At 44.3% G+C, this 26,920-nt stretch overlaps 4 protein-coding genes across 16 annotated transcripts; 2 read left to right on the top strand and 2 right to left on the bottom strand.

The window, feature by feature from the left end:
* Positions 1–819: 819 nt before the first annotated feature.
* epn1a (epsin 1a) lies at positions 820–15,905 on the top strand. Of its 9 annotated transcripts, none has more exons than XM_071395062.1 (13): positions 846–902; positions 2,915–3,030; positions 6,291–6,393; positions 7,967–8,125; positions 9,381–9,509; positions 9,850–9,970; positions 10,228–10,388; positions 10,666–10,737; positions 11,864–11,947; positions 12,559–12,853; positions 13,395–13,553; positions 13,783–14,019; positions 14,121–15,905. In XM_071395062.1, the coding sequence occupies exons 3-13, from the start codon at positions 6,325–6,327 to the stop codon at positions 14,567–14,569; spliced, it is 1,935 nt and encodes a 644-aa protein (XP_071251163.1). In that variant the 5' UTR covers positions 846–902; positions 2,915–3,030; positions 6,291–6,324; the 3' UTR covers positions 14,570–15,905. The 9 variants fall into 9 exon arrangements, with proteins under 9 accessions (XP_071251164.1, XP_071251163.1, XP_071251165.1 ...); XM_071395059.1 differs by lacking the exon at positions 846–902 and adding an exon at positions 909–1,281; XM_071395061.1 differs by lacking the exon at positions 846–902 and adding an exon at positions 909–1,281 and having other exon boundaries at positions 2,915–3,058.
* An 88-nt stretch (positions 15,906–15,993) lies between these two features.
* Positions 15,994–20,299, bottom strand: foxj2 (forkhead box J2). 3 transcript variants are annotated; one of them, XM_071395067.1, is made up of 9 exons: positions 20,030–20,299; positions 19,392–19,803; positions 19,207–19,281; positions 18,578–18,955; positions 18,016–18,472; positions 17,767–17,811; positions 17,515–17,616; positions 17,027–17,377; positions 15,994–16,533 (listed from the first exon to the last, which is right to left on the bottom strand). In XM_071395067.1, the coding sequence occupies exons 2-9, from the start codon at positions 19,713–19,715 to the stop codon at positions 16,430–16,432; spliced, it is 1,836 nt and encodes a 611-aa protein (XP_071251168.1). In that variant the 5' UTR covers positions 19,716–19,803; positions 20,030–20,299; the 3' UTR covers positions 15,994–16,429. The 3 variants fall into 3 exon arrangements, with proteins under 3 accessions (XP_071251168.1, XP_071251167.1, XP_071251166.1); XM_071395066.1 differs by having other exon boundaries at positions 17,767–17,907; positions 19,392–19,800; XM_071395065.1 differs by having other exon boundaries at positions 17,767–17,907; positions 20,030–20,298.
* Positions 20,300–20,965: 666 nt separating this feature from the next.
* Positions 20,966–23,408, bottom strand: isoc2 (isochorismatase domain containing 2). Of its 3 annotated transcripts, none has more exons than XM_071395072.1 (7): positions 23,380–23,408; positions 22,756–22,853; positions 22,188–22,312; positions 21,852–22,064; positions 21,602–21,672; positions 21,343–21,460; positions 20,966–21,127 (listed from the first exon to the last, which is right to left on the bottom strand). In XM_071395072.1, coding segments are annotated over exons 2-7 (594 nt in total). In that variant the 5' UTR covers positions 22,757–22,853; positions 23,380–23,408; the 3' UTR covers positions 20,966–21,061. The 3 variants fall into 3 exon arrangements, with proteins under 3 accessions (XP_071251173.1, XP_071251171.1, XP_071251172.1); XM_071395070.1 differs by lacking the exon at positions 23,380–23,408 and adding an exon at positions 23,032–23,114; XM_071395071.1 differs by lacking the exon at positions 23,380–23,408 and having other exon boundaries at positions 22,756–23,024.
* atg12 (ATG12 autophagy related 12 homolog (S. cerevisiae)) lies at positions 23,217–26,651 on the top strand. Its single transcript, XM_071395076.1, has 4 exons — positions 23,217–23,351; positions 24,246–24,382; positions 25,616–25,678; positions 26,443–26,651. Exons 1-4 carry the CDS (start codon positions 23,249–23,251, stop codon positions 26,500–26,502), a joined length of 363 nt encoding a protein of 120 aa, XP_071251177.1. The 5' UTR covers positions 23,217–23,248; the 3' UTR covers positions 26,503–26,651.
* The last annotated feature ends 269 nt before the right edge of the window (positions 26,652–26,920 follow it).

Here is a 26,920-nt window from a genome sequence, read left to right as displayed (position 1 = left end):
AGCATCCATGATATCAACATTATAGTTTTATCCATGTTATGAGGCTATACAGTGTTTGTCTACATTTACTTTGTTTACAAACCTTGGATTAAAACAAGCTCATGTTTTTGGTTCTGATGGGTTACTACAGTTCAACTAAGGTCAGTTGGCATTTTTAAGTTATATTCTTCAAGAATGAATGAGTACATATCATGTCAAAAAATGTAAGTAGCAACTGCAGATTTCCCCTTTAACAAAATACAAATGTGGAATATTGCTCAACACACACTCGGGAGCACAGCAGTCTAAGGCACTGCATCTCAGTGCTTGGGGCGTCATCACAACTGGCCATGATTGGGAGTCCCATAGGGCAGCGGACAATTGGCCCAGCGTCATTCAGGTTTGGCCGGTGTAGGCTGTCCTTGTAAATAAGAATTTGTTCTCAACTGACTTGCCTTGTTAAATAAAAAATAAAAAAATACATTCTGAACACATTTGACCACACCCCTTCATTTCTCTTGGTCCTCAAATGTTTCTTAATTAAACTGACTACGCACACTGACACCACACATTCTCAACCAACACCCAACTTCAGGTACAATTATAGAGGTCTGTGAGGTGCTTTCATAGGCTACACATGTTCCTGCATGCAAAACAATCAATATCAATGGTCAGTTTGACACTATGTTACAGTATAAAGCTTATTTACAAGTGTGATAAATAGCGCTACATTCCCATCCAGACCATGAAATAGGTTAGATTTTAGATCAAATTGAAACTATTTTATGCATAATGACTGTGTAGCCTCGCCCAGTTCATAAATATTAAATAATGGGAGCGTGCAAAGGGGTGCGGTCTTTCCTGTATTCGGGAACGGAACCGGAAGTTCCGCCATCTCCTTGTACCATTTGAGCTACAACAGGGTCAGTATAGACTTAATTATGGAATATTGTCAACAGTTATTAAATATTATAAGTAATATTGACGCAGTAAACGTTCCATAACCATCGGTTTTATGTTAAGGATGGTGGTATCACTCGATCAGATCATAAATACCACTCCTATTCTGTTGCCACTTGAACTGTTAGCAACAGCGTTCAACGTTATCTCATCTGTTTGTACCATCGGCTACTTCAGCTTCCTAGCTAGGTAAATAGCAATGATTCATTCAGTGTCGTGACAGGAATACCTATATTTAGTTAGTCGGGTTTCTCTTTCACGCTTTCCCCTTAACCCCCAACACAATTGTAAAACGTTCAAATTGATCGCGACTGAGAAAGCCAAGGAGAAGGGGAGTTAACGGTAAGTAGCTAACGTTTTCCAGCTGATAGCTGGGAGGGTGGTACCAGATAGCTAACGTTAGCCAGCCTATAGCTAGCTAACTAATTAGTTAGTGACCCCTTTTATCTGGTTTGGATAGCCTTCTATGTTTGCCAACCAAGTTCGTTACACTTCCCATGTTGTTCTTTGGCAGTAGTAGTTTCAAGTATTTCCTGTTGTAGTGTTTGCGTTGGTGTTGAATCGCTATATAGACTGTTGTGAGAGATGATAACTGGTTAGCATGCTAACTGGGTGGGGGTCTCTGGCTAAGGAGGGTGTGTGACTGTATTAGCGACTATCAAGTGGGAACGAGCGTAGAGGCCACAGTGTCTCTGACATTGTCATGATCGTTACAGTCTACATCGTTACCCCGCCCTATTTTTTTTCTGGCGTTAGCACAAATATGGGCTAGTAGCGCAATAACTTTGGCCTGCTAGCTAACGTTAGTTCAATAGTTTGTTAGCTAGCTTATATTAGACTCAGCCAACTAGCTAAGTTTGTCTGGCTTCAGCTAACTAGTTGCATGTGTATTGCATGTTGGGATTTCATTGCCAATAATGCATCTGACGTTGAATGCACATTGCATGTCTAGTGTCAGAGTGAAACCAAGCAAGTTCTGATACTTATTCCACTGTATGCTGTCCTGAATATTTAAATGGCATTAGCTAAGCTCCTTATCAACAGTTGAACTTGACAGTACAATAACATAGCTACATACAACACCCGGACGTCTCCTGTCTTGTAGCATGTAGCTTTGTTATTTTACCGTCAAGTTCAACTGTTGATAAGGAGTTTAGCTAATGCAGTACTCCACATTATGATGTGTAGGGTTGAGGTCATTGCCATATAAATTCAGCACAGGATATGTCTGTTTCAAGAAAAGAAGATCACTTTTTTTCTGAGTATTTTTCAGATCACTTCCTCAATTTACATAGAATTGGCCTGACCCCTGTTGAATTGTGAGAGATTTGGGCTAAGCTTGTCCCTTATCTACATTTGGTCTTGGTAGATGCCTTGTGTGAACTTTGGAACGTTGCTCCAGTAATCTTTAAACGGACTTCAGGAATGGTTATCTCTCTGTGTTATGCAACCTAGTCTCCTATTAGTACTGTACAACCTGTCGTCTTCCACTCCTTATTAGTCTGCTCGGCCACACTGTGCTAGGGCTATTCAGCAGCACTGGAACAATTCTGTCAGAGAAGACAGTCTAATCATATAGGAATATGTTGTACATACATATTAGATGAGTTTGTTAGTCACATACACAGGCTCGCAGATGTAATTGCAGGGCACAGTGAAATTCTTAAGATCCGAGCTCCAACGGTGCAGGTCAAAAAGAGAAGTGAATGAAACCCACTAGGATTATTCATGCCACAGCATTGTTAAACAGTCCTCAGAGTACTAACAGTTCAATGGCGTCAAAATAGTGACACTGTTCAAGCCTGCATGCCATGGCCATGCTCATCTGACACCATTAACTGGGTCAGATGGTGAAAGTGAATCAAACTAAAACACTGCCTAATTCCAATTAAATATCCTAGCCTACGTTGTGTTTTGGGTGAGGAGAAGCTCAGCTCAGAAGCTAAGATTAGTGTTGTCATCTCTCACTCCACAGATTGTTTTTATCACCCCAAATCTGCGGTTTTGGGACTCAATGTCTCTGTGAGGAGAGACAGACAGGCTGAGACAGAGCACTTTGTAAACGACTGGAGCCGGAAAGAGAGAAACCAAGTGAGAGAACACTATTCCTTTGTAACAGGTGTGTGTGTGTGCGCTGCCTCTGTTGACATAAAGGAGCACTATGTCCACTAAATTTGATTGCTGGTTTCTTTTTTCTCTTTCACGCAATGTCTGCCTATTCATCTTGTCTCTCGATGTCTCTCTCTCTCTCGATGTCTCTCTCTCTCTCTCTCTCTCTCTCGATGTCTCTCTCTCTCTCTCTCGATGTCTCTCTCTCTCTCTCTCTCGATGTCTCTCTCTCTCTCTCTCTCTCTCTCTCTCTCTCTCTCTCTCGATGTCTCTCTCTCTCTCTCTCTCGATGTCTCTCTCTCTCTCTCGATGTCTCTCTCTCTCTCTCGATGTCTCTCTCTCTCTCGATGTCTCTCTCTCTCTCTCTCTCTCGATGTCTCTCTCTCTCTCTCTCTCTTGATGTCTCTCTCTCTCTCTTGATGTCTCTCTCTCTCTCTTGATGTCTCTCTCTCTCTCTCTCTCTCTCTCTCGATCTCTCTCTCTCGATGTCTCTCTCTCTCTCTCGATGTCTCTCTCTCTCTCTCTCTCTCTCTCTCGATGTCTCTCTCTCTCGATGTCTCTCTCTCTCTCGATGTCTCTCTCTCTCGATGTCTCTCTCTCTCTCTCTCTCGATGTCTCTCTCTCTCGATGTCTCTCTCTCTCTCTCTCGATGTCTCTCTCTCTCGATGTCTCTCTCTCGATGTCTCTCTCTCTCTCTCTCGATGTCTCTCTCTCTGTCTCTCTCGATGTCTCTCTCTCTCTCTGTCTCTCTCGATGTCTCTCTCTCTCTCTCTCTCTCTCTCTCTCTCTCTCTCGATGTCTCTCTCTCTCTCTCTCGATGTCTCTCTCTCTCAAATTCAAATTCAAGCTGCTTTATTGGCATGAAAAACATTGTGTCAATATTGCCAAAGCAACAATGTATACAATATACATTGTAATAAAATTATAAACAATAACAAATAATAATATAAAATGGCAGTAAATAATAATACAAAATTAAATACAAAAATAATAACAATAAAATGGTAATAGTCAATAGTAGAATGTAATGTAATAAATATAAAAATCTAAATGGAAAATTAAACTATAACTAACTTATAACCAAATAACGGTCATCTTCACCATTACATCAGTACTACAACTACTATCATCATTACCACTACTACTACCACCACCATCATTAAACTGCTGTCATTACCATTACCACCCATACCACTACTATTTGGAATGATAAACAACAATAATAATAGTAATAACAATAATAGCAATAACAATAATAGTAATAATAAGTAAGTTACTGCTCACTATGCAGATGTTATTATTCAGTGTCCCTCAGGCTATTGCAAGCAAATACATATTTGGCTGCAAGAGGAGCCATTGCTCCTTCGCCCATGAGTATTTTTAGTTTTTCCTCTGTGTTTAATAAGTAACATTTTGGAATAAATGTAGTCATTTCTGTGAAAAATATTCCTCACCAAGAGATTCATTAATCACAGTAATGGAGAAAGTGCATCTCTGTCTCTACCTCCCCTGTCGTGCAGTGACCAAATACACGCTCCTCTTTGGGTAGCCATGTCTTTTTATGTCTGCCGGTCTCTATTGCCAATCGGTGGTCACTCAGCCTATACTTGGTAAGGATCTGTCTCTGCTTCGAATCTCTGACAGAGTAGAGATAATCAGCCAATTCATATTCTCTGTTTGGGGTCAGATAGCAATTTAGTCGGCTTTGGGATTTTGTTTCGTTTTTCCAATGTTGTATATATAAGTCCTTTGATTGGTTCATGATTTTGTTTATTGGAATTCTTTCTTTTGAAGCAGTGCTGGTGTCAGCTTGGTTGGTTAGGTCCAACACCAGCTGACTGAGAGGGCTCGTTTATGGGCTCAGCTCTTGGGTTTGAAGTGCTTTAAATTGCAGACTTGAATTTGGACTTGAATTTAGATGTAGCCAAAATTGGCTACATCTAAATTCTGTATTTCTGTATTTTCATTACCACTGGAAAGTGGCCCAATTCTGCCCTACATGCATTAATTGGTGTATTTCTCTGGACTTAATTGGTGTATTTCTCTGAATTGGTGTATTTCTCTGGAATTTTCCAACAGAATTCTGCATGTAGGGCTTCAATTGGATGTTGTCCCACATTTTAAAGTCCAGTTTATTGACTGGCCCCCAAACCTCACTTCCGTAAAGAGCTATTGGTAGGATTACACTGTCAAATATTTTGGTCCAAATTCTAATTGGGATGTTGATTTTGAATAATTTCATTTTTATTGCATACAATGCTCTGCGGGCTTTTTCTTTGAGTACATTCACTGCCATATTAAAGCTTCCCAATGCAGGTAGGTGTAATTTTTAGTGTGTTCAATTATGGTGTTGTTCAGGGAGAATTTATATTTGTGTTTCTGACATCTGTTTTTTTGGGGGGTAAATCGTGATTTTCATTTTTTTATTTTATTTATTGCCAGGGCCCAATTATGGCAATATTGCTCTAGAATATTAAGGTTCTGTTGAAGACCTTCATTGGTTTGTGATAGAAGTACCAAGTCATCAGCATATAGCAGGTATTTTACCTCTGTGTCAAGTAGTGTGAGTCCTGGGGCTGGAGAATGGTCCAACATGTCTGCTAATTCATTGATATAAATGTTGAAAAGATTTGGACTCAAACTGCAGCCTTGTCTCACACCTCAATGTTGTGAAAAGAATTCTGTTCTTTGGTTTTTGATTTTTATTGCACACTTTTCTGTGTACTTACATTTTATTAAGTCATGCACCTTATTACCAAGCCCACTTTGGAGAATTTTGTAGAATAGCCCTTCGTGCCAAATAGAATCAAATGCTTTTTTAAAGTCAATAAAGGAAACAAAGATTTTGCCGTCTTTTTGTTGGTGGACGTGTTTATTAATTAGTGTGTGTAAGGTGTATATATGGTCAGTAGTGCGACGTCTCTCTCGATCTCTCGATGTCTCTTGTTGTCTCTCTCTCTCTCGATATCTCTCTCTCTCTCGATGTCTCTCGATGTCTCTCGATCTCTCGATCTCTCGATGTCTCTCGATGTCTCTCTCTCTCTTGCTGTCTCTCTCTCTCTCTCTTGCTGTCTCTCTCTCTCTCTCTCGATGTCTCTCTCTCTCTGTTGCTGCTTTTCTTTTTCTCTTCGGCTACTCTCCTCTCTCTCTGTATTAACTCACTGTACACTTTGCCCTGGCTGCTATTTGTTTTGTGTTGTATGAACTGTTTTACAACCACTCTCTTTCTCTGTGTGGGTCAGATTTTCCGTGGAACCCGACAGCCAGACGGTTGCCATGTCGACCTCATCGCTACGGCGACAAGTAAAGAACATTGTCCACAACTTCTCAGAGGCCGAGATCAAGGTTCGCTCGTCCTTTCTTTTCTCTCTTCCTCTCCGACCACTTTTCCACCCACACCTCTTTATTTGTTTTATTCTTCTGTTTCCCATTGTCCTCTTCTTCCTTTCCTCACCACTTCTTTCAATGCTATCTCACCTCATTCTCCTCCTCCTCTGCTTCCTCCCTCTCCAACTCTTTCTTCCTCTCCTCCCTTACTTCTGTCTTAACTTCTCTTAACTGTTGGTACTTACCAAATAATACATTCCACTGTGTACTCCCTGTATCTCCACCTCTCGCTATCTGGGTTAATGTAATCATGGTATCCATTCATCATGATGGTTCTGTCCAGCCTGTTTATCATCACTTCATCTCCACACCCCAGAGAGTAGGAGAGATGATCAGTTAAGGTGACCTACGATCACGGCTGTGGACTTATCAGGGGTTCATTTGATTAAAGTACTTTGCATAATTGTTGTCTGTTTTTACATGTTTAGTCGTGAGCTTTGTATCGTAATATATTTTGTTGGCTTGAGCTTGCCAAGGGAATGAATAGTCTTGTCTTGATATAAACTACCAGTTGATTAATCAATTAATTGATCAATAAATCACACCTTAGATTGTTCAATGTTGACTGCTTTTGGTGCGTCAGGTAGCCTAGTGGTTAGAGCCATGGGCCAGTAACCGAAAGGTTGCTCGATTGACTCCCTGAGCTGACAAGGTAAAAATCTGTCGTTCTGCCCCTGAACAAGGCAGTTAACCCACTGTTCCTAGGCTGTCATTGTAAATAAGATTTTGTTCTTAACTGACTTGCCTAGTTAAATAAAAAATAATCCTGATGTTCCCCCCCCCCATGTCCCTGGTTTCTCTTTCCCCCCCATGTCCCTGGTCTCTCTTTCTTTCTCCCCCCCCCCATGTCCCTGGTCTCTCTTTCTCTCTCCCCCCCATGTCCCTGGTCTCTCTTTCTCTCTCCCCCCCCCCCCCATGTCCCTGGTCTCTCTTTCTTTCTCCCCCCCCATGTCCCTGGTCTCTCTTTCTCTCTCCCCCCCATGTCCCTGGTCTCTCTTTCTCTCTCCCCCCCATGTCCCTGGTCTCTCTTTCTCTCTCCCCCCCATGTCCCTGGTCTCTCTTTCTCTCCCCCCCCCCCCCATGTCCCTGGTCTCTCTTTCTCTCCCCCCCCCCCCCATGTCCCTGGTCTCTCTTTCTCTCTCCCCCCCCCCATGTCCCTGGTCTCTCTTTCTTTCTCCCCCCCCATGTCCCTGGTCTCTCTTTCTTTCTCCCCCCCCATGTCCCTGGTCTCTCTTTCTCTCTCCCCCCCATGTCCCTGGTCTCTCTTTCTCCTCCCCCCCCCTCCCCCCCATGTCCCTGGTCTCTCTTTCTCCCCCCCCCCCCATGTCCCTGGTCTCTCTTTCTCTCTCCCCCCCATGTCCCTGGTCTCTCTTTCTCTCTCCCCCCCCCATGTCCCTGGTCTCTCTTTCTCTCTCCCCCCCATGTCCCTGGTCTCTCTTTCTCTCTCCCCCCTATGTCCCTGGTCTCTCTTTCTCTCCCCCCCCCCCCATGTCCCTGGTCTCCTCTGTCCCTGGCCTCCCCCTGTCTCCAGGTGCGTGAAGCGACGTCCAATGACCCATGGGGCCCCAGCAGCTCTCTGATGTCAGAGATAGCAGACCTGACCTACAACGTAGTGGCCTTCTCTGAGATCATGAGCATGGTGTGGAAACGACTCAACGACCACGGCAAGAACTGGAGACACGTCTACAAGGTTTGCGTGTGTGGGTGGTGAGCGAGAGGAAGTGAAAAGGAAAGTTGTGCGAATGTCTGTTCAATATTGACCATAACAACAGGTGACGTAGTCTGTCTGTCTGGTTTGTCTGCTCACACACACTCACTCTTGTATTTGTGCACATAGAAATCAGAATTAGAATACTAGAATGGACATAACTAAACCAAGATAGACCACAGCCCGTTGTTTTCAAATGTGTCATAGTGGGCAGAGCCAAGCACGATCTAGCAAGATCCTATTGGCGCGTTCTAGCATGCATTTGCATATTTGCAATAACTCAATTTGCCTTTGCACTGTTCCTAAACAACACCATTTTTTAATACTTTGGCAAAGTTTAGTCCACTCTGTTCGTAACATATTTTAGTTTTGGGAAGAGAACTGTATTGAGATCAATTGTTTTATCGATGAGAAAATTTGCAGAATATCAACAAAAATCCATCTTCTCCCATTGCCGGCCACTGGGCTTCCTCTCACTACCATATTTGGTAGTGAGTAAAAATGCCAAACGGATGCTTCACCTTTATACATCCGGTGAAATATCTGTCTCATTGTTCTATCTGTGACCTAAGGCTTCATATGACAGTATAAAAGATCTGCCATTTTGGCCAGGGAGTAGGTCAGCCAGTGACAAGATATTGTGCACATTATGCTTGTTAGCTAGCCAGTCAGTTTCAGTGGAATTAATGATTCCATGGATGTTTCAAATGAACAATGTCTACACTATTTCTGATCAATTTGATGTTATTTTAATGGACAAAAAAGTAGCTTTTCTTTAAATAACAAGGACTTTCTAAGTCACTTTCTAAGTGACACCCAAACGTATATAAATATATGAGTGTAGCATACAGTGATCAGTGGTGGTAGTCTAAGTAGTTTGTAACTGTAATGCAGTTGCTTGGTGAGGATGACATGAACCTGTATGGGGGTTAGTGTCCATACAAGCATTATACTCTGATTTTTACCTCAACACAGTGTGGAATACACATAAACAGTAGCCTAAATGTAGGCTAATTCTGCTGTGGGGAAATGGGGAGATTCAGGATCTTCCTTCACTGCCCTTTCCTGTACTTGTTTCCATGACAATTCCATTGTTTTGGTCGAGTTCGATTGACCTCTTTACCACATCTATGGCTGCCATTCTCGTCCCGTTCTGGAACTTTGAGGGTTTATGACATAGCATCTCCAGTAATTGAATAGGATCTCTGTGGTTTCTACTGTACTGTGTGTTCTCCAGGCTATGACTCTCATGGAGTACCTCATAAAGACGGGTTCAGAGCGCGTGGCTCAGCAGTGCAGAGAGAACATCTACGCTGTCCAGACTCTCAAGGACTTCCAGTTCATCGACAGAGACGGCAAGGACCAGGTACGACACGCACACACACTGTACACACATTCCCAAACACACACTGGTACTGAATCACTACTCGCCTCTCATTCAAGGACTTTACAATGTTTTCACTGTGACCTCTTATACAAACACAGAGTGAAAAGCCAACAGTAACATGTTTATGGGCTGGTAATGACAATATAGCAGGTCACAGGGAAACACTGATGGAAATGGAGGGACTGAAACAGGAATGTAGCACTTAGTTTGCAGGCAAATAACTGACATTTATCAACAATTCAGTGACACAGCTGTGTAGTTAGGAAGGTTGTGCACTGAGTTGTATGTACTCATGTGCATTCACCTGCGTGTGTGTCAGGGGGTGAATGTACGGGAGAAGGCCAAACAGCTGGTAACACTGCTGAAGGACGAGGAGAGACTACGAGAGGAGAGGATCCATGCACTCAAGACCAAAGAGAAGATGGCACAGACCACCAGTGGTGAGAGACAACTACGTTACCCAGCCTGCACCAGCCACCAGGGGATCTGAAACAGATTGAGGAGGAAAGCAAACCATAGACAGAAATGTAGTTTTAAGTTGTCTGCTGTGATGCAGAGCTGCCCTGATCCTGGAGAGATGCATGTGGTGTTTGCAGGCTTTTGTTCCTGCCCAGCTCTAACTATGCCATGATGCAAACAATAACATTTTATTTCCCCTCCTTTCCCTGTTCTCCGGTCCCCTCATCCTGTCCCCCAGCCTCTTCGGCCCCCTCAGCTCCAGGTCTGGGGGGTGGAGCGCTGTCTCAGGGCTCTCACTCTGGAGGGGCGGACCCAGAGCAGGCGTGGCCACAGAGCTCCGGTGAAGAGGACCTGCAGCTGCAGCTGGCCCTGGCCATGAGCAAGGAGGAGGCGGAACAGGTATACAGTACAGCCAGCCAGCCTGCAGCTGGTGGAGGGTAGGCAGAGCCCCTGCTGGCCAACCACACTGTTAACCTGAGGTCCAATGGCTTGATATACGGGTTGATTTGTATAGGATATAAGCACTGTACACCCTACGACCACTATACATAGAACACATATATATGGTGACACTTAACTACAGTCCATAACAGAAGTATCCGGGCATAGCAAGGTTAACTCAGGACAATGTGTGTTTCCATTCACTCACCTTTACCCTCTGACCCCTGACCCCCAGACTACTGTGGCCCCTCTGGAGGACGCAGAGCTCCGCTATGCACTCACACTCAGCAAGGAAGTACAAGAACAGGTCAGGGGGCAAAGGTCACCACCTGACCGACCGATCATCATCTACCTATCTATCTGTCAATCTGTCTACCCAGCCGGCGGTCACTCCATCGAGTCTTAATCCCAATCAAAATGAATGATATTCATAGGAATGATCTGTTTCATTAATTCCAAACATACACATGTCAATGGGTTAATAATATAAGAGGGTAAGAAGGAAAGAAGTAGTTTTAAAAATAACTCCCCTATGATTTAATCAGTGTAAAATGATGCATGGCAAAGACTTCATAATTTGAATGACTCAATTTAACCCGAGCAATTTCTGAATGAGTGATTACTCCCTTTTTTTCTTCCATTGCAAATTACCTGTTCTGAACGCATGCTTCAAACTACACACACAATGACATACTTAAACACACTCAATTAAAGGCATCTTCCAGTGCCCGCACTCTGCAAATTGGAGGGCAGTATTCAATCAACACCGGTATTCAGAAGTTTACAGGGTAAGGCAAAACAACACTCTACCTAAGCATAAAGACAGGTTGTTTTTACCCAGTTTGTTCTTTTGTCTCACAAAGTTCTTAAGTATAGATAAAACCTCAATGTAATTCTAGCACCCCGACGTCATTCTAGGACACCGACTTCGTTCTAGAATGTCAACTTCCTTGCAGAAGCACAAGAAGAGGACTGTTTTGTCTGCCCATGAACACTTCTGGATACAGGTAGTGGTTGAATAGAGAGCCCTGGCAGACAGTCCACGTCCATTATGGCTGGGACCCTGACCAGTTTCTTCAGAAGGTGAAAGGATACTGCCCATAGCGGCTGGTCTAGAATCAGTTTTTGATTTTCTCAAGGAAGGGAGAATGTTTTCCAACTCACTAAGGTGGGTTGAGGAGAGCTGATCTGAGAGCAGCCACTAAAGGCAGCATCTCTCCTGGAGCTTTGCATCACGGTCAGATAGTGCTTCCTGGGGGAGTGAAATTAAGTTGCTCCCTAGACACTGATCTAATGTCAGTTTAGCATTTTCTCCCCAAATGGCTTTGGCTACAATTTGGAGGCAGTAAGCTGATCCTAGATCTGTGCCTATGGGCTGGCCTGCCCGAGCGCTTGTCGCAGGTGATGACATCACAGCTGTATGTGATTGGCAGGAGGAGAGGCTGCGCAGGGGGGACGACCTGAGACTGCAGATGGCCATCGAGGAGAGCAGGATGGAGAAGGCCAAGCCAGAGGAGGTGTGTTTGGTGACGTGTGTGTACGCCAGCCATAGGGGAGGGATGGATGGGGGCTACACACACTCTTTAGACAATACCACTCAGTTCCTCTTTCTCTCTCCTGGTGTTACCTGCTGTAGTTGTGTCTCTCACCTGTGCATTCTGTGATTGGAGAGAACTGAAAGTGAAGGTAGTGTAGGCCGACACCAGAAGGGTTTCTGAACCCTATCAGGTAACTAAGCTATGATATTTCCTAGAGGAACCTTTTTGAATTGAAAGTTGTGCTTAAGAACTGAAAGAGTTTGCCAATTATCTGACTGACTGGTCAGCAACATCAACAGACCGGTGCTGGTCCCCAGACCACAGGTTGAGAAACAAGAAACACCTCTCTCTCTCTCCCGTCCCGGTACTAGTTGATCTATCCCTTCTTTCATCCTCTGCTTTTATCAAGGCAACTGTGTGTGGCCTGTGTGTCAACATTTGTTTAGTGTGTATGTTAACTGACTATGCTCTGTGATTTTCATGTGTGTGTGTGTGTGTGTGTATGAGAGACAGACTACTCTAGCCTTGAGCTCATTGACTCTTGGTGTCTGTTAGTGTGTTGTTATAACCTGTGTATTATCCTCTCCCAGAGTGCGTTAATGGAGCTGAGTGCTGTGGACCCCTGGGGGGCTCCTGCAGCTGCCTCGGGGGGCTCTGCCGGCCCCTCACCCCCTCCCACAGTCCCCCTCCCAGCCCCCTCTGCCTCTGGCCCCTGGGGCCTGGCCCCTGCAGACCCTTGGGGTGCCTCGTCGCCCGCCTCACCCCCCAGCGTAGACCCATGGGCTAGTGGAGGGACGGCCCCCCCAACGATAGCCCCCCCGCCAGACCCCTGGGGAGAGACAGCCTCCTCAAGAGTCAACTCCGTTGACCCCTGGGGACCCTCAGGTTAGTGACCTCTGACCTTTACTCCCCTGGCCTCGTCTACACCTGTTACCCTCATTCCATCACCTTGTCCCACACCCCTACCTCCACACTCTGGACATCAATACATTTGGTCTATTTTCCAATACTCTTCAAATGGCCAGCATGTTTAGATCATTTGGAATGTGACCCTCCATATCTCAGTCAGGCGTATCTCTGGTTTCAATCAAATATCTCTGTCCGTTCTTACCTCCTTTCAAGTGAAAAGACTGTCTGTCCAGCTCTTCCATATTAGATAAATGAGAGAAAGTGGGGAAAGGAAGCCATATTGAACTATTGGGATCCAGCCCAGCTCCTTGTTCCCTGTATATTGTACGGTGTTGTGTAGGGTTGGGTGCCTGTTCAGTTCAAGAGATGAACAATCCTCATTGAAAATAAATGGCACTTTTGAAATCTTAAATGGGAATTCCAATTCATCTTTTGAATGGACTGACTTGAAATGGTATTGACCCCGACCCTGGTGTTGTATGTGAGCCAAACCCCTGCCTGTCTCCCTCCCCCATAGCTGTGACCCCCCCCAGTGTCGACCCCTGGGGCCCCTCTGTGCCCCTCTCCACCACCTCCTCTTTTGGGGGGCCAATAGACCCCTGGGCTGGGGACGGGGTTGATCCCATCATCACCTCTGACCCATGGAGCGACTCCGCCAAACACACTAATGGCACAGGTACATCCACACACACACTGACACATAATGGCAAGGACATGTGGATGAGATACTCATTGACCCCCCCCCCTTTCACCCACCCACAAACACAGTTGTCTTGCATTCCATCCTCCCTCAGTAATAATGGTATAATGCCGTGGTGTCTAATCTGGTTAGTCACTATAAATACAGTACTCCATGTTCACCTTCACTCTCGCTCTCTCTCCCCTCCCTCCCTCCCTCTCTGTAGGTCACCCAGAACTGCGAGGTCAGTTAACGGGCGACAGTGCGGGTTCTCCAGTGCCCTTTGACCTCACATCTCTGTGCTCTTCACTTCCTGTCCGTAAGACCCCCGAGTCGTTCCTGGGGCCCAACGCATCTCTGGTGGACCTGGACTCACTGGTGTCTTCTAAACCCAAACCTAAACAACCTCCTCCTCCATCAATCTCCTCCTCCTCAACACACAACCCCTTCCTCCAGACCACAGGTACTGATAACACACACATGAACACATACACAAACATTTTTAAGCACTTTGTGTTTGTAATAAATGAAAGTACATTGATTGACGTATTCTCTCCTCTCCAGCCTCGTCTTCAGCCCCTGGCATGGCAGTCACCCCGGGCAGCACAGTCTCCAGCAGGGGGGTTTCCCCGACGCCACCCCCCACCTCCAACCCGTTTGGCGCGGCCGCCCCCATGTCCTCCATCTCCCCACAGCCCTCCACACTGGGCCTCCGCACCAGCCCTGTACCACCCAACCCCATGGCATACCCTGGCATGGGCATGGGGCCTATGGGTATGGGAGCACCAGGCCTGGGGATGGGCATGATGCAGAGCCCCATGGGAATGTCTCCCTACGGCGGGCTCTCGCCCATGGGTCCTCCTGGGCCCTCTCACTTCATGGGGTCCGGAGGGGCCCTGCCCCCACAGCTGAATTTTGGGGGGCCTACGGGGGCAGCTGGAGTGATGGGAGCCGGGGGAGCAGTGGGAGGGGCCAGAGTGACGGGCGCCAGCACCAATCCCTTTCTTCTTTGAGGACGTTTCAGCACTCCCCCTTCCTCTTCAACACCCAATCCAGGCCTTGCCCCGCCCCCTGGCTCATCTACTGCCCCCCCTTCCCCCCCAGAGCGATCCTCCTTCAACACAAACAATTTATGTTTCCAAAATGAAACGTGTGTACATCTCTATATTTAAAGAAGAAAAAAGAACATCTGAATTTGTTATTTTCTTTCAGAAGCATTTACATGAATTTCAACAACAGCAAAAATATTTTGGTTCATTTCAGTGGGATGTAGCGGGAGGGAAATATACGGTTATTTATTTTTATTTAGTTTTAATGCGTTTTGGTTTCTTTCAGTCCTTTCTGAAATCAAGGTGGGTGTTTGAGAGTTTGGCTTCATCAGTAACTCTGATATAATATTGTATTATTGCACTGACAGAGATGGGGAGAGAGAGGGGACATGGCCACTAACAAACTGAAACACAAACAAATTCCTGTACCTGCCTCTTCCTCTTTGTCTGTAGAAGAGGAAGGTGACACGAGAGGAGGAATGAAGGAGGATTTTATAAAAAAAAAACTCCTGAACAAGATTTGGACAGAAAAAGCTGGCATTAACATTTCAGCCACAATATCAAATCATTCAATAGCTGTTCTATTTTTTATTTAATGTTTAATATAATTTATTGATATTTTTTCTGCTCCTGGGAATGAATAAACAAGGGGGACAAAATACGCAATTATGCCATTAAATCAAATGCTTATTTTTTCTTACTGATTGTCATGGAAATCAAAAGAAGGCATCTATTGGTTGAGGAGAGATGGAATGTGTTTTGTAAATGTGTGAATGTGTCTCTGTCTCCATTCATCCTGCGTCCTCGCTTATTTCAGCAAGGTACAAATCTATTATTTTTTGTTTTTAAAAATTGTCACTTGTATCAATGCTATGTAATGTTGGGATTTTAAATGAGGTATTATAAGGGTCACATTTTTCTGCCAATTTTATTTCACAAATGTTTTGTATTAATCAGAAGCATTAGTCTTTCTCACTCTTTCATACAGGATGCCTCGTCTGCAGGTGTCTCTGGACATGACTGGACCCTCCTTTCCGACCCTCCTCCCTACGGGGGGAGAGCTACAGATGCTTCTTTTAAAAAGACAATTCAATGAATGAAAGAACTTAAACAACAGGGGACTTGATGACATGCTCCATGCTGTTCATTTAGTTTGATGATTGTTATTTTATATCAACTAAAAGATCTCTTGTATTGGGTAAGGTCACATTTTGTGTGGTATTAACTGTGAACATTCACATTTGAAAAGTAAAATGAAAAAAAAATTAAGAAATTGAAGAAATAAAACAAATCCACAAAGGGTATGTTTCCTTATATTAAATGTGTCTGTCTGGTGTACTGTGTGTTTGATGTTCCAATGCTGTTGGATGGAAAAACTGGGACAAGGATTAATTCTATAGTATTTTATTAACATATGAAGTCTCCTCTGTCAGTTGGAGTATATATGCATATCCAGAAGCTTCTGTGAAGAATTACAGATAGGGATACAATTGCAGAAAATAAGTAGGTACCAAAAAACGTTCAACCATTTCACTATAGCAATACTGCATTCAATCATAATGTACCAATGACCATCCTCACTGTGAAGAGTAGCGTGTGTGTGGTGAGGCAGCTGAATATAGGGTGTAGTGTTTTGTATGGGAGGCCCCTCGGAGTAGGAGGAAGTTTCCCCTAGATACTGATCTATGTTCAGTTTTGCATGTTTCCTCCCAGTGGTCCAGGTTCGTTTTGGGGAGAGTAAGCTGATCCTAGATCTGTGCCTGCGGGCAGCACTGATCCAGTAGACTTCCTGATGGAATCGTGGGGCAAACAGAATCCACTCTGTCAGGCGATCAGAGAGTCCCAGTCAAAGTCATCTTGGATCTCCTCGCTGTTGTTATGGAGATGTTTCATAGGGGGACGGGGTTTAGGTTGAAGTTGGATCCCAGCTGTGAGAGAGAGAGTGGAGCGAAGACACTATCATAAGCCTCCTTTGTTGACTAGGAAACTACTGCACAGACCTCAAACTATTACAAGGACTGCAACTCAAGTCCCTTTCAAAGCAGTTTAATGTTCACTTCCCTATTATCACTTCCCGTTTCCTCATCTCCTTCACTATGTGATGTCATGATGTGACGGGTGGACTTTCCACCTTACCAACCCAACCCAGCTCTTTCCCTGTTACATTAGTGGTAATGAGGCCAATGAAGGCAAGGAGAGGAAGCCATTTGATTACATTAGAGTGATAGTATATTTGACTAAATAGTCCCAACATGTACCATTGAGCGAAGCAAAGCTTTACACTGGTAGAAAATATTACTTTTTGTAAAAAAAGGCTTTGCAATGAAAACGCTTGCCAAAACACCACTACTGTGTACTGGAAGTTGTAGAGCTGAAATACTGTCAATAGTTTAGAAAAGTGTCTTGTGGCTGAGGTCTCACCATTGGTCTGAAGGGCTTCAGTTTGGGTCAGGTGGGGCCTCTGTACACCCTGAGTTTGGGGGTGGAGGGGCCTCCTGGCAGGCTGCCCACTGCTGGAAGGGAGGACCAGAGGGGGGTAGGCCAGGGGAGAGGGGTGAGTCAGGCTGGCCAGGGTGGGGGTGTTGTGAGTAAGGGGTGGGAGGAGCAGAGATTGAGGGGCACCGTGGGCCAATGGGGAGTTGTTACCGGAGGACGAGCCAATTAGGCCCTTCTGAGTGAAGAAACGGTTCAACGAATCACAGAGTGAAGTGAAGAGCGTCGGCTCCAGCGCCCAATCACAGAGCTCGGCCTGGCGCATGCTCTCCAGGAGGTCTGGAGGAGAGAGGGAGAAGGGGAAAAAACAAATAGCAGGGAGAAAGAGGAAGATTGTCAATGTGATAACTATTCTTGTCAATGTAGAAACAATGAGTAGCGTTAATCTGTAATTATCATGTAGTTTGTTAAGTGACCTGGGTGGCTAGTGAGGTCAATGTTGGCCCAGTCCAGACTGCTGGCGACCCTAAAGCTCTCCTTCAGAGTGTCTGTAGTACTGAACCAGTCTGCTGGCACCACTACAGAGACAAACAGAGAGAGAGGTGGTATAGGTTGTCAAAGAGTTAGTTACTGTATCATATTCACACAGTGCAGTGACAAGCCTACAGGCACAGTTGAATAGGTTTTTGAAGTGCTAAGGTGTTCAGGTGTTGAGTTGTTATAATCACCACTGCTGTGAGACAGTCTGTCTGCCTCAGGAGGAGGTCCGGGTGCTACAGAGGGTACAGGGTGAGGGGAGAGAGGGGGGAGGGTTGGGGTGTGCAGTGGGGTACTGTCATTGGTCAACACAAATAATGGACCCACGTCCGCTACAGAGAGAGAGAGCGAGAGAGTTAAACATTCACATATACAGATTCTCTGACAGCACAGACAGATATGTATAAAAACACTCATTTAGAAAGTGAGAGAGAACGTACATTGCGAGGTCACTCTCTCCCTGACGCTTCTGCAGAGGGACTGGAAGGAGGTGTAGAGGTCTGGCAGGTTCAGATCAGAGAAGGAGAAACGGAGAAGGGGATCACAGGAGTGTGACGAGGCGTAGGTGGGGGCAACAGTAAGAGATGGGACAGAAAGAGAGGGAACAGAGAGAACGGGAACAGAGAGAGCGGGAACAGAAGAAGGGAGAGTTTGAGAGGAGACAGAAGAGGGGACAGTAGAGTGAGAGGTAGAAAGAGAGGGGAGAGAATGAGGGATAGAAAGAGAGGGGAGAGAGTGAGGGACAGAAAGAGAGGGGAGAGAGTGAGGGACAGAAAGAGAGGGGAGAGAGTGAGGGACAGAAAGAGAGGGGAGAGTAGCAGAGGCAGTAGATGGGGAGACAGTCTCATGGAGGACAGGGAGAGAGGAGACAGGGGACTGCATATAGGGTGGCCGTTGCTGTGGAACCAAGGTGATAGACAACAACAGCTTGTTATTTGGTTGTAAAACCCATGATCTTTATCAATCTACTGGATACATTTGTTGGGACTGAACTTACTCTACCTTGCATGGTGGGGGGGATAGTTGTTGACTGGGTTCCTGTGGAGATGCTAAAGGCGTATAATGGTATGTCTGTGGAGATGCTAAAGGCCTATAATGGTCTGTCTGTGGCGATGCTAAAGGCCTATAATGGTCTGTCTGTGGCGATGCTAAAGGCCTATAATGGTCTGTCTGTGGAGATGCTAAAGGCGTATAATGGTCTGTCTGTGGAGATGCTAAAGGCGTATAATGGTCTGTCTGGGGTGAATGCTGTTTCTCTGCCTGCATCACTGAGACATTGGGGACCTGGATGGACCCCTCCTCCTCTTCAGCTGGATACGGACGCTTGGTTCCTCTCAGCGGATTGGGCTCTGAGGGGCCGTCCATCATCCAATAGGAACCCTGGAAACACAAGAGGTGGAGGGTTCTCACAATTTATAAGTACTACTACAAAAGTACCAAAAAGTATGAAACTGTAATATATTCAGTATATTTTGAAATATCATACTTTTATCTATTTCTAGCCTATGTATCGTATTTCACAGAAAACAGTGGATCACTGAGTGCACTGGCCACTGATGTCTTCACGTGGCAACATTGTGGCCGTTTGAAACAGTCACTGGCCCTGTTTGAATGTTTTTAGAATGACTCACCTTCCCAGGGTCACTTTGGGGTCGAGGAACCTTCCGGAAGCATTTATTGAGGGACAGGTTATGGCGGATGGAGTTCTGGGAGGCAAAATCAGCATGAACATGTATTGCAGTAACACAATCATTTTGGATAATCGACTTTGGACAGTTTGCACATGGAGTGTTTGGAGTATTTCTGATTACTGCACCTTCCATCCCCTGCCAGATCTGCTGTAGTAGGGGAACATGTCACTGATCCACATGTAGATGTCATTCAAACTCAACTTCCTGCTGGGGGCTGCGCCTATTGCCATGGCGATGAGGGTGGCATAGCTGTGAGGGGGCTTGGCTTTGGATCCAGAGGAAGGAAAGGGGGCAGGGATGGGGGGAGGAAGATCACTTCTCTCCCTCCCTCTCTCTTTCTTTCTCTCCCCCTCTTCTCCTCCTCTCTCTCTTCCTGATCGCAGTGAGCTGATTCCCAGCTGGGGGAGCCAGTCTATGCTGGTTAGACTGGAGTCCAAGTTAGAAGACATGCTCTCTCTCTCTCTCTGTCAGGGCTCTGAGGGTTGGAATAAAAGCCTGTACACACTGCAACCCTCCAGGACCAGAAGTGCCCACCTGCTGTAGAATATAACATGTATAACAACAGTTCTATAGAACAACATTACAGTAAGACTCACCACAGTAATGCAATACTGTCATCAGCCCTGCAGTTTTAGATGGTGTTGTTTACATTTCACATGTTGTGTTTCAATGGAACTATAACATTCACAATAGAGACTGACTTCAAGTGTTTGTTCATAGTTTTCTGTTTCTGTTTAGTTAGGAGTAAGACTGGTTGACTTACCTCTCCCTCCTTGGTCAATGAAGGCCTCAAGGCCTCAAACACGTAATATTTGATGTTCTCATCAGTTGTGCAGTATACTCAGTGTCAGGTTAGTGTTATTCCTCCCTATTTCTTTATTTCTCGCTCTCATTCCCAATCGGTTGATCCTCACCAGCTCTTATCGTCTTTTCTCTTTTTGAAAGTTTCAGTGTGTGGAGAAAAAAAATGTATAGCAGACTGCTTCCTTTTTCACTCCCTCTTTCTTCCCCTCCCTTTCAGTCTGCCCCTGAATGAGGTCATCCACTCCTCCCCTTCTGTGACATCACAGATTCTGTTCCTCCGCCTCTGAAGGGTTGTCTGCTTGAGGAAGTTGCCACAGTTCTAGGATTAGATTACCATACCTTCATTCCGTGGGGTGTTAAGAGTGAAAATACAAAAGTGACCTTATTTCAGTGTCTATAGGATCATTTATGAACTTTTAACTAGTCCTCTGTCTCATCTCTCCCCTGTGGACTGTAGAAGGTGGAGTGGAAGTGTCAGAGGAAAGCCCTAAATATGGTCAAAGACTCCAGCCTCCCAAGTCAGACTGTTCTCTCTGCTACCGTACGGCAAGCAGTACCGATGCACCATTGATTCAGTACTGGTACCCTGTGTATATAGCCAAGTTATTATTACTCATTATGTATTATTACCTTTTGTTATTATTGTTCTACTATTTGACTTTTTTTTTTCTCTCTGCATTGTTGGGAAGGGCCCTTAAGAAAACATTTCACTGTTAGTCTACACCTGTTGTTTACCAAGCAAGTGACAAATATAATGTGATTTAGAGTAGGAAATATTTAAGCCTACCAGCAGACACAGAGCAAAACTCACAACAGTAATATGATGTCATCAAAGGGCTCCTATATACGCTCCCTTCTCCATCCCCCCATTTCAAAGATGATCAACATTCAGCAGTCAGCATGGAAAACAGCAGCATGGGTTTATTTCCGTACTTGTGTTCACACAGTGTTTCAGATGCATTCACAGACAACAAGAAGGAGCTTGTCTTCTCTACAGAGAGCTGAAGAAGGCTAGCAAGGCTGTGTCAGGGGACGGCTGGACCAATAGCTTCTGGATCTATGGAAGGAAACATGATCACATGAACATTCCAGATTCATCCACTGCTGGACACTATTTACATTACATAGGCTTATACAATAGTAACGACTTGTGTAATAACCTATGTAATTACCATGTAACAGGCTGAGTGACATTGTGTAATCACAACACTAACAGATAAGACAACAGGCAGTGTGTGTATTCTGAAAGGTGGAGGTCACATGGTACAGTACCTCTCTAAAGTTGGGGTGTTTGGCATCTTGCACTAGCTGTAGTAGGACGGCCTCTGTGGTGGTCAGGAAGGCTCCACTCTGCCTCAACCGGGACAGGGCAAACAACCGGTCTGTCTGACTGGAGATAGAATTAGAGAAGGGAAAAGAATATCTCAGCACCAGAAATGTTTAACCAGTGAAAATGTGAGCATCATATTTTGTCATTGAAGAAAAACAGTATTGTCATATTGAAGAGAAATAGTAGGGAACACATTAGTACCTTCTGGACGAGACAGCATCAGCCACGATATGGACCTCCATACCCTTCTCCAGCAGGTCAAAGGTCGTGCACTAATTAGTGGGAGAAGAACAGATAGATGAGCCCTATTTACAGTAAACTCAATTAATTATGAACTTGTTCCCAAGGGTCAGTCTGAACAAGGCTCCAGATTCAGGTAGGGTAGGGAAAAACTGATCACAGATCTGAGCTTAGGGACCAATTCTAGTCATATCTGACCCTGTGGTCTCACCGCGATGCAGGCCTGTGTCTCTATCCCACAGAGGATGGCTATCTTGGGGTCTCTTAGGGCTTTGAGCTCCTTCTCCACTGGCTCTATCATCATGGTGAACTTGGTCTTGGCGTGGGCTGTCAGGTCCCCAGCCCCCAGCTCAGGCACCGTGGGACCCAGGCCTTTAGGGTACTGCTCTGTCACTATGGGGGGGATGCCCAGAACACGGGCTGCCTGGGGTGGGGGGAGACACATTTAATTTGTATTGGCTGCTATGTGGGTGGCAACAACTTTAACTTGTAATGAGCTGTTAATATGAGTGTGAGTGTGAGTGTGAGTGTGAGTGTGTGTGTGTACCTGTAGCAGTCTGGCTGCGTTGCTGACGATGTTGGTGAACTGGAAGATGTTGGGTCTGAACTTCTCCTGCATGTCACACAGTAAGAGTACTGAGCCCTTTGTTGACAGTCTGCCAATCCCTGCCACTGAGAGAGCAATATGTAGTGAGAAAATGGAGAGGAGAGAATAGACTAGAAGAAGTACTACATCAAAAGGGTGCTCAATGGATCAGATTCAGAGGACTGTGACAGAAAACATTTGTGACAGCAAAATCCTGTTCTCAACTCTCAACATGTGTTTATTCAACTCAAGATACAGACGAGACTCAAGATACAGACGAGACAACAAGAGGATTCAATGCATGTAATTATTTCAATGTCATGCTGTATTTGTATGTATACAGTGGGCATGCTCATAGGGGATTCGTCTGATGTCAACCTTGTACACATAGATATTGCAGATTTTGATATTTCACTGTAATGTTTTCAATGCATGTCAACTTTAGGGGAATGCATGTCCAGGAATGCCTATCAAAAGAAAGCAAATAAGCATTAAATTGGTAAAGAAAAGGCAAAAGGATCAAACGTACTGTTGATAGTGGGGGTTTGATGTGTGGAATGGTTGCACTTGAAGGTCCAACTTTCTACAGCTGCCGGACAGTTGACGCCCCCTCCTTATTAGCAAAAGCTAGGAACATTTTAGATTTATGACAGAGTAAACGGGGTTGCACATACACTACACAACCAACATTCAGCATGTGAAATAAAGGACCCGAGACTGTCATAAAATTAGACATTGATTGCTAGATCAAGCTGTAAAATATATTGGCTAAACAAAGACAGCGTCAATTGCATACACAGCACACCTCAATAATTCACGAATAGATGAAAAAACCACGAGATCAACTTTCTACTACGACCACTGTTCACAAATTACACTAAAACGCCCCAACATCCAATACACCAATCGAATGAGATGCATTGAGCATTGACATTGGTTTCGGCAAATAGCATGCAGCGTTTTCCCCATAACGAGTGCACGTCAGAATCTAGTGCACACACTCATGATAAGGACTGCTGAGGATGTCTGACAACGCAGAGTCTCCTACAGAAACGCAAAAAGATGAGCCTTCAACCCCACAACAGCCTACGGAAGACTCGGGGACGGCAGACGAGAAGAAAAAAAGTAAATTATGAGTGACTGTTTGACTCACAGTTAAATTTACAGTAAGATATCGTGCTTTCTGTTTACAAGCAAACGTGACCCGGAAGAGGTCGATTGACCGTTGTCTCAGTCAATATAATTGAAACAATTTTGTAAACAGCAAATCGATAGTCAGGGATGTTCATACATTTTACGTAGGGCGGGCGCTGGCTGAATGGTTAACGTTTAGCTTGCATTTCAAACTATGTTTACCTCATACTTTAACACATTATATATATATTTTTTTTTAAGGCTGAGACATATTTTTGTATTTCTTACTGCATCAAACATTGAACATGCCAAAATCAATGTTCAGACGTTACGGTCTGTGTCATGGCTATAATGACTTCACAGTCCAAGATCTACCTATTTTTTTCCAGCTGACTATAACAAAGCTGGAAACCTATGATAGTTTAGGTTGCAAAATTAGGTTATGTAGCTAATACATCGATCACTAGTCGCTTTAATAATGCCACTTTAATAATGTTTACATATCTTGCCTCACTCATCTCATATGTATATACTGTATTTTATACCATCTATTGCATCTTGCCTATGCCGCTCTGTCATTGCCCATCCATATATTTATATGTATATATTCTTATTCCATTCCTTTACTTAGATTTGTGTCTATTAGGTCATTCTTGTGGAATTGTTAGATTACATGTTACATGCTGCACGGTCAGAAACTAGACACACAAGCATTTCGCTACCCTCGCAATAACATCTGCTAATCATGTGTATGTGACCAATAAAATTTGATTTGATAACACAGATCAGAGCATTAACTTTAATCTAGCAGTCTATTGTTATCCTTTGCAAAATATACATGTATTCTGTCTCCCTCTCATTCTCCCTTCCTACTTCTCTCCAAAGTTGATGTGTTGTTGAAGGCAGTAGGAGACACCCCCATCATGAAGACAAAGAAATGGTCGGTAGAGAAAGGGAGGACAGTGCAATCACTCTCTCAGTTCATCTCTCGATTCCTCAAGATGGAGGCCAATGAACAGCTGGTGAGTTATTGTGTGTGTGCTTCTCAATAGTTGTCTCTTGTCTCCTTCCCTTCAGCTAGAGGAAGTGGACAGGTGATACCTCTGGTCTATGCACCAAATGAGGCAAAGATATATTTAGAACTAACCTAAGATGGTTCATCTGTGTCATTTTACAGTGGGAGCAAATAAAGCCGAGCACGATCCTATAGAGTATCACAGTATGAGTTATTATACCCATAAAACCTAGCGGTCAAACAGGGAAATGGTTCCAATCGTTTTTCCACCATTCATTTCTCATAGGGGATTTTAGAAACTCTTCAAATAAAGGCTGTTTTGTGTAGGCTTACTCTGGTGTGACGTTTTGATAACCGTGTTAACTTCTCTCAGACAAGGTGACTTTTATCAATATATTCGCCTGTATTTACCCCCAACCAATGAAATGCTAATTATCTGCTAATGTGGCTATTATAAAGAACTACAAATACTGAATTGAGGCAAAAGTTAATCCAGAGATTCTTACCATCTAATGTTAGCTAAATGTTGTAATTAATAAATTGGCAACATTTCTTAAAATGTACCTGTTAGCAAAGGTGCCAGCTAGAGATGACATGCAGGAGCGTGCAGGGATTTGTAGTCTTGCAGGGTGCCTACTTTGATGCTAATTAGCATATTCAAATCTGAGAATAAATAGAGGTGAATATATTGATAAAAGTAACCTTGTCTGAGAGATATTGACATGGTTATCAAAGCGTCATGCCAGGGTAAGCCGACATGAAACGCAGCCCTTCATTTAAGTGTTTCTAAAATCCCCTATGAGAAATGAATGGTGGAAAAACGATTGGAACCATTTCCCTGTTTGACCGTTCTTAACGGATGCTTCAGCTTTATAGCCCCTGTGACATGTCTGGACTACCCCTTCTGTCTGTGACTGAGGTATGAACTGGAGAAAGCATCCTGGCCCCTTGATATGCACCCACTGTGGCCTTTCATCTGGGACTATAGTGCGTCAGCTTGTTCAAGGATTCTAAACACCCATTTCTCACTCTCTCTCTCTCTCACACACACACACACACACACACACACACACACACACACACACACACACACACACACACACACACACACACACACACACACACACACACACACACACACACACACACACACACACACACACACACACACACACAATGGGCTTTATTGGCAAGTGAAATGGATAATAAACAATAAAAAAAAATCTCTCTCTCCACACAGTTCATTTACGTCAACCAGTCATTCTCTCCCTCGCCTGATCAGGAAGTAGGAGTCCTGTTTGAAGTGAGTACTTTTCATTTGAAATAATTTTGGAGGCCTTGGGAAATGCAGTTTTTCTGTTATTTATTTGTCCTGTGGTAAGTTAGTTGACCACCGGAGGGAGGTCTAAGTGAGCAGTTCCCTGTGAGATGGAGCTGTTCTTATCTTCACAGTGACTACTGTTCCCTGGGGCCAGTACACTACTGTATGTGTTATGTCAATACAGGCCTGGAGTATTCACCAAGGATGTATATAAACCCTGGATTGCTGATGCTATGTATTAGCCATTGAGAGGCTAGTAACAAGGAAAATGTTTCTATTTTATTTTTATGTTTAGCTCATAATATAATTTTAGAAGTATGCATTCAGGTGTCTGTAATAGCATAAACATGACTGTGTGAGAAAAGATGTGAGGTGATTCTGAGAATTTGGTTACAAAATATCCTGTAGCCCAAGGCTACCCCTTCAGTGTTTACAGATCAGAAGGAACTATAGATGTTTGGCAGAGGCTCCACTATGCTCATTGCAAGCCTGCATGATGGAGCCAGCATCACATATGACTTACTATCTAATTCTCTTCAGACCTGTTAACACTGGGGTAAAGGCTGAAGGTTTATCAGGCGCAGTTCTCCTGGTCTAAGGGTCAGGGTGGTAGTGTCCACTTGACCCCATCTTGACCTATGGCCTTGACCGTCCCTATTAAATACCCGCTAAATACTTCAGCTGATGTTTTGTGCTCCCTTTCCTATTCTTCTAAAAGAGTAACTCTTACCCTCTCTGTTTTTCAGTGTTTTGGCAGCGATGGGAAGCTTGTTCTACATTATTGTAAATCTCAAGCCTGGGGTTAACAGTTTTTAGCCCTTTTCAGTTCAAACGCATAGACACACAATATTGTTTATACTCCTTCCTTGCCTAAACCAATGTTGTCATTGCTAATTTCTTGTTTGTTTTGCTGTACATAACCCAATGTAAATAAATTGTGGCTATATAAAGTAAACCCACTCTGTCCCCTGTGTTGTCTCCAGACAATTATAGACATTAATAGGAAAATGTCAGGATTTGGCTTTGCACAGGGGGCATAACCTGTCCGGCTAGGATACTTACACTAAATATATCCCCACACAGATTGAGATGAGTGCAACAATTCAAACAAACACTGTAATGACATGACATGGGATGGTGCCAAGAGTGGGTGAAAGTTGAGTTTGGGTTAGTCAAGAAAGGTAGAGGGGGTACTAGGGAGGGAGGGAGACTGATATGGGAGAA

Source organism: Salvelinus alpinus, chromosome 4, assembly GCF_045679555.1.
Source record: "Salvelinus alpinus chromosome 4, SLU_Salpinus.1, whole genome shotgun sequence".
NCBI lineage: Eukaryota > Metazoa > Chordata > Actinopteri > Salmoniformes > Salmonidae > Salvelinus > Salvelinus alpinus.
The sequence above is the reverse complement of the archived record's forward strand: the minus strand, read 5'-3'. Positions and strand labels throughout refer to the sequence as shown.

What these genes read in the sequence shown, in the direction of transcription:
- epn1a (XM_071395055.1), top strand. Translation starts at nt 995, where the DNA reads ATGTTAAGGATGGTGGTATCACTCGATCAGATCATAAATACCACTCCT. An exon ending in GATGGCACAGACCACCAGTG is followed by an intron (nt 9,971 to 10,227) that starts GTGAGAGACAAC and finishes CCTGTCCCCCAG; the next exon opens with CCTCTTCGGCCCCCTCAGCT. An exon ending in CCCCTTCCTCCAGACCACAG is followed by an intron (nt 14,020 to 14,120) that starts GTACTGATAACA and finishes TCTCCTCTCCAG; the next exon opens with CCTCGTCTTCAGCCCCTGGC.
- foxj2 (XM_071395066.1), bottom strand. Translation starts at nt 19,715, where the DNA reads ATGTCTTCTAACTTGGACTCCAGTCTAACCAGCATAGACTGGCTCCCC. An exon ending in TGACCTCACTAGCCACCCAG is followed by an intron (nt 17,378 to 17,514) that starts GTCACTTAACAA and finishes TCTCTCCTCCAG; the next exon opens with ACCTCCTGGAGAGCATGCGC. An exon ending in TGAAGCCCTTCAGACCAATG is followed by an intron (nt 16,534 to 17,026) that starts GTGAGACCTCAG and finishes TCTCTCTCACAG; the next exon opens with CTGGGATCCAACTTCAACCT.
- isoc2 (XM_071395072.1), bottom strand. An exon ending in AGACACAGGCCTGCATCGCG is followed by an intron (nt 21,673 to 21,851) that starts GTGAGACCACAG and finishes CCCACTAATTAG; the next exon opens with TGCACGACCTTTGACCTGCT. An exon ending in GATGCTGTCTCGTCCAGAAG is followed by an intron (nt 21,461 to 21,601) that starts GTACTAATGTGT and finishes TTCTATCTCCAG; the next exon opens with TCAGACAGACCGGTTGTTTG.
- atg12 (XM_071395076.1), top strand. Translation starts at nt 23,249, where the DNA reads ATGTCTGACAACGCAGAGTCTCCTACAGAAACGCAAAAAGATGAGCCT. An exon ending in GGCAGACGAGAAGAAAAAAA is followed by an intron (nt 23,352 to 24,245) that starts GTAAATTATGAG and finishes TTCTCTCCAAAG; the next exon opens with TTGATGTGTTGTTGAAGGCA. An exon ending in AAGTAGGAGTCCTGTTTGAA is followed by an intron (nt 25,679 to 26,442) that starts GTGAGTACTTTT and finishes TCTGTTTTTCAG; the next exon opens with TGTTTTGGCAGCGATGGGAA.